This window comes from Garra rufa, chromosome 23 (genome assembly GCF_049309525.1).
Source record: "Garra rufa chromosome 23, GarRuf1.0, whole genome shotgun sequence".
Taxonomy (NCBI): Eukaryota; Metazoa; Chordata; class Actinopteri; order Cypriniformes; family Cyprinidae; genus Garra; species Garra rufa.
Window position 1 is genome coordinate 674,576 of NC_133383.1, and position 12,160 is coordinate 686,735.

At 35.7% G+C, this 12,160-nt stretch overlaps 1 protein-coding gene across 2 annotated transcripts in view; it reads right to left on the reverse strand.

Annotated features, from left to right (window-relative positions):
• Positions 1–160: 160 nt before the first annotated feature.
• Positions 161–12,160, reverse strand: part of LOC141299130 (myotonin-protein kinase) — a 33,995-nt gene continuing 21,995 nt past the window's right edge. Inside the window, exons 10-15 of one of the 2 annotated variants that reach the window (XM_073829414.1) lie at positions 10,877–10,964; positions 10,438–10,589; positions 8,507–8,604; positions 6,042–6,088; positions 5,828–5,902; positions 161–3,556 (exon numbers count right to left, since the gene is read on the reverse strand). In XM_073829414.1, the coding sequence (XP_073685515.1) occupies positions 3,455–3,556; positions 5,828–5,902; positions 6,042–6,088; positions 8,507–8,604; positions 10,438–10,589; positions 10,877–10,964 (562 nt within the window). In that variant the 3' untranslated portion in view covers positions 161–3,454. The remainder of the gene's footprint in view (positions 3,557–5,827; positions 5,903–6,041; positions 6,089–8,506; positions 8,605–10,437; positions 10,590–10,876; positions 10,965–12,160) is intronic. The other variant, XM_073829415.1, reaches the window with a different exon arrangement.

A 12,160-nucleotide genomic window follows, 5' to 3' on the forward strand; every position in this document is an offset into this window, starting at 1 on the left:
AAGCCACGCCACACTCCATACAGAGCACAGAAGCAAAGTCAGTTCACTTGTTCTTATCAGGACTCAGTACTCACTTTGATGGGAAATGAAGGTATTTAAAGCCATTTAAACCACAAAGCAAATGTACATTTAACAAACGGACACATATTTCCAAGAACTGTTAAATAAATAAGCCAACTTTATTTCTAAGTTTCTCACACTTAAATAGTTTTAATGTTTAAAACAACTTCAATTCACTTCTTTTGTACAAAATATATCTCTGGTAAATAATGATGTAGTATACGATATGCACACAAACACGTGTGGTTTAACAGACGGCACTCAGCGTACGGCGCGTCATGCTCGCATCTAGATGATCGTCCGCATTCTGCCTGCATGAACACCACAGAATCAGGGTTACCATCTAGAGACAGCTGTGCTTCATCTGTTCTGTGCCTTTACAGCAGATTCAGAGCTGGTGATGCTGTTAGTGTCACTGTGAGTATAAACCTACACACACATACCAAGCATCTGAATTGTGGAGGAATAAACTACATGATTCTCAGTGCAGATTCCCATGAACACCAGGGAAAAGCAGGACAGCAAACCAACCCAACATACTGTAAACAAACTACGCTGACAGATTCTGACTCAATAAGGCAAACGCTTTTACATTTACAGCCATGCACATCAATATTCCAATATGAATCAGAATTTGACAATATTCAGATTAGAATATTCTGATTGCCTGATTCACTTTAAGACAACTTTTTTTTAATTCTCCAAATCCTGATTCCCACTCCTGGAAGTGAGTTTTTGGGCATTTCTGAAGTGTTGAGTCCTAATTAAACTGTGTGAAAGTTTTAATAAAAACTAGATAAACAAGTTTGTCAAGACAAACTTTGAAGTTGGCTTGAGAAAGCTAGACCAGAAAGTTTGAAAAAGTTTGAAAAGTTTGAATGGTTTAAAAAAAGTTTAAGCAGTTTAAAAAGATTTCCAAGTTTTAAAAGTTTTAAGATTGAGGGTTTTCAGTCTGAAATAGTTTGAAGTTTAAAGTAGTTTTAAAAGCTTAATGTTTGATAGATAGATAGACTGATAGATAGTATGTTGCTAGCATGATTAGCATGTTGCTAGCATGCTTCTAACATGCTTAACAGTTGCTAGTATGTTTCTATCATGATTATCAAGTTGCTAGCAGGTTTTTAACACAATTAGCAAGTTAATATGTTGCTAGCATGATTAGCAAGTTATTAGCATGTTGCTAACATCATTAACAAGTTGTTAGCATGTTTATACCATGATTAGCATGTTGCTAACGTGTTTCTAACATAATTAGCAAGTTGCTAATATGTTTCTATTATGATTAGCTAGCTGCTAGCATGTTTCTAGCACGGTTAACAAGATGTTAACATGTGTCTAGCATGATTGACATGTTGCTAGCATGATTCTAGCACTATTACAAGTTGTTAGCATGTTTCTACCATGATTACCAAGTTACTAGCATGATTCGAACATAAATAGCAAGTTGCTAGCATGATTTCCAAGTTGCTAGCACATTTTTAACATGATAAACAAGTTGCTAGCATGTTTATAGCATGATTAGCAAGTTGCTAACATGATTTTAACATGATTAACAAATTGCTAGCATGTTGTTAGCATGTTGCTAGCATGATTAACATGTAATTAGCATGACTCTGAAGTTACTAGCATGTTTTTAACATAACTAGAATGTTGCTAGCATGATTCTATCATGATTAACATGTTATTAGCATGATTAGCAAGTTGCTGGCATGTTGCTAGCATGTTTGTAGCATGACTAGCATGTTGCTAGCATGTTTCTTACATGATTAGCAATTTTCTAGCATGTTTTTAGCATGACTAGCATGTTGCTAGCATGTTTCTAACATGATTAACATGTCATTAGCATGATTAGCAAGTTACTGGCATGTTGCTAGCATGTTTATAGCATGATTAGCAAGTTGCTAGCATGATTTTAACATGATTAACAAATTGCTAGCATGTTTTTAGCATGACTAGCATTTTGCTAGCATGTTTCTAACATGATTGACATGTCATTAGCATGATTAGCAAGTTACTGGCATGTTGCTAGCATGTTTTTTAACATGACTATCATGTTGGTAGCATGTTCCTTACATGATTAGCAAGTTGCTAGCATGTTTTTAGCATGACTAGCATGTTGCTAGCATGTTTCTAACATGATTAGCAAGTTGCTAACATGTTTTTAGCATGACTAGCATTTTGCAAGCATGTTTCTTACATGATTATCAAGTTGCTAGCATGATTTTAGCATGACTAGCGTGTTGCTAGCATTTTTCTAACATGATTAGCAAGTTACTAGCATGATTAACAAGTTGCTAGCATGTTTTAGCATGACTATCATGTTGGTAGCATGTTCCTTACATGATTAGCAAGTTGCTAGCATGTTTTTAACATGACTAGCATGTTGCTAGCATGTTTCTAACATAATTAGCAAGTTGCTAACATGTTTTTAGCATGACTAGCATATTGCTAGCATGTTTCTTACATGATTCGCAAGTTGCTAGCGTGATTTTAGCATGACTAGCGTGTTGCTAGCATTTTTCTAACATGATTAGCAAGTTACTAGCATGATTAACAAGTTGCTAGCATGTTTTTAGCATGACTAGCATGTTGCTAGCATGTTTCTAACATGATTAGCAAGTTGCTAGCATGTTTTTAGCATGACTAGCATGTTGCTAGCATGTTTCTTACATGATTAGCAAGCATGTTTTTAGCATGACTAGCATGTTGCTAGCATGTTTCTTACATGATTAGCAAGTTGCTAGCATGTTTTTAGCATGACTAGCATGTTGCTAGCATGTTTCTAACATGATTAGCAAGTTATTAGCATGATTAGCAAATTAATGGCATGATTCTAGCATGATTAGCATATTGTTAGCATGATTTAGATTTAAATTTAGAGTTAAAGCTCTAGGAGCAGTTAGACTTGATCATTTTAGTCTCAGAAGAAGAATAACTATATGTTTAAATAGCATTTCAGTGCGATGTCTTTCTCAAGCTAACTTAATAATAACGGAGGACATAAGGCATAACCAAAAGGCAGCATCTACACCCTCTTTGGAAATCTTTTGGGAAACAGCAAGAAAAACACATGTAGATCATCAGACCTAAAACACCCACATAAACAGCATATTCAGAACAAGGCTGTAATCAGAATATGGAGCTGAAACGGTTGGATGTGCCTGTAAACGTCACTGGTCAATCAGATTCAGCGCATGGCTGTGTCTCTCATCAAAGACGCTGCTTTGCAGCAGGAAACTCGAGTGATTGAAATGGTTCACTCCATCATGTGGACACGACGCTGGAAAGGTTTTATAGACTGGAACTGAAGAATAGAGAAGGGGATGTCAGACTAGAGTAGATCACAGTCCGTGCAGCTTCACCGAAGCATCTGCTGTAGACTATCTAGTGTTCTTCAGCAAAGATCAGCGCTGCAGTGTCGCTCCCACAGCTGCAGTTCAGACCCCTCGACACAAACCAGCAGATACGACTCACTCCTCACCTGCGGCCTCCGCACCTGACAGACACACACCGCACAACAGACAACTCACTGATGGACACTTGACTACTGATGAAACAGAACACTACAGGATCTATCTCGATATACATTGTTATAAATTATAAATTGTTAAAAAATCATACAATTTTTTCCGGATTTTTATTTTTAGATTCTGTCTCTCACCTATGAAATGCACCTATGCTGAAAATTGATGCATGATTTCTAAGTAAGAGAACTTGCAAAATCACAGGGTGATCAAATACTTACTGACCTCGCTGTATATTAGGGCTGTGCAATTAATCTAAATTCAGTTTTGATTTTGATTTCTGCTTTAAACGATCATGAGAATGCAGTAATGGAGATTAAATGATTATTGCGCCCCTTTCCAGTGGTGCACTTTCACTCCTCCATTAAAGCCTAATTTCACAGGCAAATCAGCAACACATGTAACGTGACTTGTTTCTTTGATGTTGTATTTTTAAAAGCACGTAAGAAAACTTGCACTATTCTGTGTTTGCGCTCAGAGACGGAGCAGAACACGGACATGTGAAGTTATCTTTTAGCTCAAGGTGTGTCTAAACATCAAATACACGCAAAAATATTTCAAAATGAGGCGCTTGGTGATTATTCATGTAAACCCTTGTCAGTTCTGTCTTAAATGATCATAAACAGTTGAGAATGTAAATCCGTGTGTAACAGTATATTGGATCCGTGTGGCTCTTAAAGTGGCAACACATAATATTCCTTCTGCCGTCTCTGTGTTTAATATTAATAAAAGCGTAAAAATACAAAGAGAAAAATCACTCACTGCTCTTGAATAAAGGACTTTTGTAGATTTAATAAGAAACAAACCATGTTTAACTATTACAGCGAAAACGCTGTTTTATTTTACATTCAAATAATTACATTCAATTTCTGTGTTAGACAATTTTAGATTTGCATAAAAGTATTTTTTTTGTGTGTGTGTGTAATTTTTTTGTATATTTTTTTCTGTTATATTCCTATCTTTAAATTAATCGCTAATATAAAGTTTTGGACCCAGTCATAATCGTGTTAAATAACCGTGATTACAATATTGACCAAAATAATCGTGATTATGATTTTTGCCAAAATCGAGTAGCCCTAATATACAGTTTCCTTTCAGAATCTGCAAAATATTAGAGGAATCATACAAAATGCATGTTGTTTTTTATTAAGTCCTGACCTGAATAAGATATTTCACATAAAAGATGTTTACATATAGTCCACAAGAGAATTTATAAAAATGACCCATTGATTCTTAACACTGTGTTGTTGCCTGAATGATCCACAGCTGTGTTTTTTTGTTTAGTGATAGTTGTTCATGAGTCTCTTGTTTGTCCTGAACAGTTAAACTGTCTGCTGTTCTTCAGAAAATTCTCTGGTTTTCCAGCATTTTTGTGAATTTGAACCCTTTCCAACAATGACTGTATGATTTTGAGATGCATCTTTTGACACTGAGGACAACTGAGGGACTCATATGCAACTATTACAGAAGGTTCAAACACTCACTGATGCTCCAGAAGGAAAAAACATTAAGTGAAAACTTTTGGAATTTGAAAATCAGGGTAAATTCCGCTTTTTTTCTTCTTCTGGGAAACATGTAAGTATCTTCTGTAGGCTTTGAAGGGCAGTACTAAATGAAAAAAATATGATATTTAGGCAAAATAAGAAAAATGTAGTTGTCCTCAGTGTGAAAAGATGGATCTCAGAATCATAGAGTCATTGTTGGAAAGGGTTCAAATACACAAAAATGCTGGAAAACAAAAGAATTTTTGGGACCTAAAGGATGTTTCTGAAGAACAGCAGACAGTTTAACTGTTCAGGACAAACAAGAGTCTCATGAACAACTATCACTAAACAAAAAACACAGCTGTGGATCATTCAGGTAACAACACTTTATTAAGAATCAACGGGATGTAAACTTTTCATAAATTCAACAATTATTTTCTCTTGTGGGCTATATGTAAACATCTTTTATGTGAAATATCTTATTCAGGTCAGTACTACTAAATAAAAAATAACATGCAGTTTTTACGATCCCTCTTATTTTGCTACAATAATGAACATTTCGCAGATTCTGAAAGGGGGATGTAAACGTTTGACCTCAACTGTACCACCATAGCAAAGGAGTTCAAAACACCAAATCTGTACCAGATTCTGCTGGTTTAATTTACATTCATGCATTTAGCAATTGAAATATTTTTAAGCCAAGCTTTAAATTACAAAACTATTTGCTGATGTGTGTTATTCTGCTGCAGTATTGCTCACCCTGTTGAAGAGCAGCAGGTGGCGGTGCAGCGGCGTCACTAGCGGGTAATGGCAGGCAGGGGGCGTCGCTGAGCTCTACAAACATCAGGATTGTCAATCAGTTTTCAGCTCAATGCAACTGACACAGGTGGGAATGAAGGACATGAACCGTGACACAATAACAGACACGCAGCCATGACAGACGCAATGCTAAAGGGTGCTAAGAGAGGCTTACGTCCCGCACGGGGTCCTGACAGCGCAGCGGCCGACACACACACAGCTCTGTGATTGGAGGAGAAACAGGCGTTAGATAGGCCTCGGCCAACACACACACACACACACACACACACACACACACACACACACACACACACACACACAAACACACAAACACACACACACACACACACACACACACACACACACACACACACAAACACACAAACACACACACACACACACACACACACACACACACACACACACACACACACACACACACACACAAACACACAAACAAACACACACACACACACACACACACAAACACACAAACACACACAAACACACACAAACACACACACACACACACACACACACACACACACACACACACACACACACACACACACACAAACAAACACACAAACACACACACACACACACACACACACACACAAACACACAAACACACACAAACACACACACACACACACACACACACACACACACACACACACACACACACACACACACAAACACACACACACACACACACACACACACACACACACACAAACAAACACACAAACACACAAACACACACACACACACACACACACACACACACACACACACACACACACACACACACACACACACAAACACACACACACACACACACACACACACACACACACACACACACACACACACACACACAAACACACACACACACACACACACACACACACACACACACACACACACACACACACACAAACACACAAACACACACACACACACACACACACACACACACACAAACACACAAACACACACACACACACACACACACACACACACACACACACACACACACACACACACACACAAACACACACACACACACACACACACACACACACACACACACACACACACACACAAACACACACACACACACACACACACACACACACACACACACACACACACACACACACACACACACACACACACACAAACACACAAACACACACACACACACACACACACACACACACACACACACACACACACTCACACACACACACACTCACACACACACACACACACACACACACACACACACACACACACACACACACACACACACACACACACACTGTGAGCTGGACAGCAGAGCGTGAGGAAATGTCATGCGTGACCGCAGGTCAGAAGAACTGCAGGAACCTCCTGAGACATTATTAGTCTTATCACGAGCAGAACACTGTCTTACAGTTTTATACGGGCTATTTTAAGACTTTTTTTTTAGATCCTTCTATGAAATATCTGCCAGTGGGCTCAGAAAAATCAGCCTAATTCAAATGTTCAAATGCACAACAAGTTTTCATTCCCTCTGACAGATATTTGTTCTTGTTTCATATCTTCATTCTGCATTTCCAGGATGTTCAGATATTCGTACTGGAAAACAAGACTAAAAATACTGAGAAAGATATTCATTAGCTGCCAAAAATGCTTTTCTTACTTTTTTTTTTTTTTTGTCTTGTTTCCAGCCAAAATATCAAAAAATTCTTAAATCAAGAAGGATTTTCTAGATGAGTAAAAATTATTGTCTTGTTTTCAGAAAAAAAAAAGTCAAAATTAAGTGAGTTTTTGCTTAGAACAAGTAAAATAATCTGCCAATGGGGTAAACCAAAAAATCTTAAGAAAACAAGATTATTTTTCTTACCCATTGGCAGATTATTTTGCTTATTTTTTTTACGTATTACAGTCAAATGTTTTTACAGAAGGAATTTTGGGATCTCATTTTTCCCCTCAATCATGATTCAGAAAATACTTACAACAGGCAGAAAACATTTTTTTTTAATGTTTTTCGAGGGAATAAAATCTTGTATAAAATCAAGCAAATTCTATATGAACAAATCCCTCTGTAAAAACCTTCAGGATATAGGCAGGAATAAAAATGTAAAATTTAGTGTGTGTAAGTGCTACTGAAGTGGAGATTTAGTTGCCTAAACTCATTGCCTTCAAAATCTGTATTGTATTGACACAAATAGATAAAGTGCTGTAAAAGAAACACTTAACGGTGTTTTTTGGATGTTTTCCTTCCACTAGTCTGAAAAAAAAAAAAAAACACTATGAAAAACCAAAAAGCCTGACAGGTGCGTGAAAAACAGTGTTTTTGCCTGCAGTGTCTCTCCTTAAATATTTATTTCATTGCATTAAAGACATGCTTCTACTGTAAGTTAATAATCACAGTTATTATTAGTTGGACAATCATCAGGCATGAGCTTGATCATGTGATCCTGCAGTTGTTCTGTTGATGAGCGTGTCTCGTGTGCCGTGTGTCTCATTCTCTATTCCCGGACTGGATATTCTCACTATTCTCAGGGCAGAGTTTCAAACACACTGTACAGATACTATTACACACACGACATCTGTAATGCTAATTCCAGATCACAGATCATTCCTGACCTTGGTCTCTGCCGGCGTTCAGTCTGAGGATCTCCTCTCTGAGTTTGCTCATCTCCTGCTCCAGTTCTCTATTTCTGTGTTCGGCTTCCTGCAGACGCCTGGAGAACATCAACAACACTGCATTTACTAGCAGAACATTAACACTACTGCACAGGAACACACTGTTCACTCTGACAAATGTCATTCAGAAATACAAAAAACTACAGTAAAAACCTGTTATAAGGCTGTTATAAATGTATCATTTGTGGTAGTAAAAACTATAAAGTATCAAATCATTTACACACACACACACACACACACACACACACACACTACCAGTCAAAAGTTTTTGAATAGTGATATTTTTAATGTTTTTCAAACATCTTCTGCTCACTAAGCCTGCATTTAAGCGATTTAAAATACAGCAAAAATGTACAAATTTTGAAATAGTTTTTAGTATTTAAAATAACTGTTTTCTATTTGAATATATTTTAAAATGTAATTTATTTATGTGATCAAACCTGAATTTTCAGCATCATTACTCCAGTCTTCAGAGTCATTTAAATCATTTAGATCACCATTTATTTATTTTATATAAAAAAACTAAAAAAAATTCTACTCAGCTGTTTTCAACATAATAATAATAATACAAATAATAATAATAATAATTTTGGCAGCAAATTAGAGTATTAGAATGATTCTGAAGGATCATGTGACACTGAAGACTGGAGTAATGATGCTGAAAATCTGCTTTGAAATCACAGGAATAAATTACATTTTAACAGATATTTAAATAGTATACAGTTATTTTAAATAATAAAAATATTATATCTTACTTTTCATATATATATATATATGTACACACACACACACACACACACACACACACACACACCACTACTCAAAAGTTTTTGAACAGTAAGATTTTTAATATTTTTTAAACTAAGTCTCTTCAGCTCACCAAACCTGCAATATTTTTTCTATTTAAAATAACTGTTTTCTATTTGAATATATTTTAACATTTAATTTATTTCTGTGATCAAATCTAAGTTTTCAGCATCATTACTCCAGTCTTCAGTGTCATTTAAATCATTTAGATCTACATTTATTTATTTATTTTATTTTCAAAAAAATCAGAACAAACTCTATTCAGCTCTTTTCAACATAATAATAAATGTTTTTGAGCAGCAAATCAGCATATTAGAAAGATTTCGGAAGGATCATGTGATATACATATGAGTGTGTGTTTGTGTGTATACACTACCAGTCAAAAGTTTTTGAACTGTAAGATTTTTAAAGTTTTTTAAGTCTCTTGTGCTCACCAAGCCTGCATTTATTTGATCCAAAATACAGCGAAAAATATTAATTAAAAAAAATTAATATTTAAAATAACTGGTTATTTATTGCAATATATTTTAACATGTAACTTATTTCTGTGATCAAAGCTGAATTTTCAGTATCATTACACCTTCAGTCTTTAGTGTCACATGATCCTTCAGAAATCATTCCAATATGCTGATTTGCTCCTTAAAAAATCCATTATTATTATTATTTTAAAAACAGCTAAGTAGAATCTTTTCAGTTTTTTATATAAAATAAATAAATAAAAGCTGATCTAAATTATTTTCCTTTGTAAAAAAGGGGGCTGACACTAAAGACTGGAGTAAGGATGCTGAAAACTTAGATTTGAGAAATAGTATGCTATTAGTAAACTACTATTTCAAAAAATTGTTTCAAAAAAATATTTCAAAATTGTATTGTTTTGTTTTTTTACTTTGGATCAAATAAATGCAGGCTGGGTTAGCAGAAGAGACTTCTTAAAAAAAAACATTCAAAATCTTACTGTTCAAAAACTTTTGACTGGTAGTGTATATATATATATATATATATATAAGAGAGAGAGAGAGAATACTGAAATGTATTTTCTAATAGTTGAGTGTATGTTGGTGTACCTCTGCAGCTCGGTAGCGTCGCTCTGCTCCATCTCTGCGCTGCTGCTGATTGGCTGAGGTTTGTTGTGCTCAGCAGGAAGTTCAGGAAGTGCCGTCAGCTCAGTGGTGATGGATTCTCTGAGCCGCCAAACCTGATTCTGCTGCACAGACTGCTGATAGATGGAGATTACTAATGAAATCTGGTTTATTTATTTACCAAATTCTGTTTTTTCTGGATTCTGTAATCATGGTATAACTATATTTTGTAATTTAATAGCAGGAAATTTAACACCATAGTATTGAAAGTTTACATTTTAAGAGCCCTATGAAATGCATTTTTTTTTTCTGGATTCTGTGTTTTATGATGCAATACAAATTTACACTTAAATCATTGTTTATAACTGAATTGCATGACTTATCAATCGCAATGCCCTGTATGAGATTGAGGTGATGATGGTACCAGTTTCCCCTGCAGGTGGAGCTGATCTCTGTTCTGCTGGTTGATCTCCATCATGATGTTCCTGCTGCGGTCCAGCGCTCCCGTCTCTCTGTACGGCACAGCAGCGTCAGAACACATTACAACTCTAAACTAGATTAAAACGTTTGTCAAGACAAACTTTAAGTTGGCCTGAGAAAGCTGGACCTGAAAGTTTCAAAAAGTTTAGCAGTTTTAAAAAGTTTTAAGTTTGATGGTTTTCAGTCTGGAATAGTTTGAAGTTTAAAGTAGTTTAAAAAGGTTAAAATTTGAATATTTTGAAGGCAATACAGTCTGTGAGAGACAGATAGATAGCATGTTATTAACATGTTACTAACATGACTAAGAAGTAAGCATGTTGTTATAATGATAAGCAAGTTACTAGCATGTTGCTGGTCTGCTTCTAGCATGATTAACATGGTACTAGCAAGTTGTTAGCATGATTAGCAAGTTACTAGCATTTTGCTAACATGATAAGCATGTTGCTAGTATGTTTATAGCATGGTTAGCATGTTACTAGCATGTTGTTAGCATGATTAGCAAGTTACTAGCATTTTGCTAACATGATAAGCATGTTGCTAGTATGTTTATAGCATGGTTAGCATGTTACTAGCATGTTGTTAGCATGATTAGCAAGTTACTAGCATTTTGCTAACATGATAAGCATGTTGCTAGTATGTTTATAGCATGGTTAGCATGTTACTAGCATGTTGTTAACATGATTAGCAAGTTACTAGCATTTTGCTAACATGATAAGCATGTTGCTAGTATGTTTATAGCATGGTTAGCATGTTACTAGCATGTTGTTAGCATGATTAGCAAGTTACTAGCATTTTGCTAACATGATAAGCATGTTGCTGGTCTGCTTCTAGCATGATTAACATGTTACTAGCAAGTTGTTAGCATAATTAGCAAGTTACTAGCATTTTGCTAACATGATAAGCATGTTGCTAGTATGTTTATAGCATGGTTAGCATGTTACTAGCATGTTTTTAGCATGATTAGCAAGTTACTAGCATTTTGCTAACATGATAAGCATGTTGCTAGTATGTTTATAGCATGGTTAGCATGTTGTTAGCATGATTAGCAAGTTACTAGCATTTTGCTAACATGATAAGCATGTTGCTAGTATGTTTATAGCATGGTTAGCATGTTACTAGCATGTTGTTAGCATGATTAGCAAGTTACTAGCATGTTGCTAACATGATTAGCATGTCGGTAGAATTTCTATGATTAGAAAGTCGTTAGCATGTTTTTAAAATGATTAAC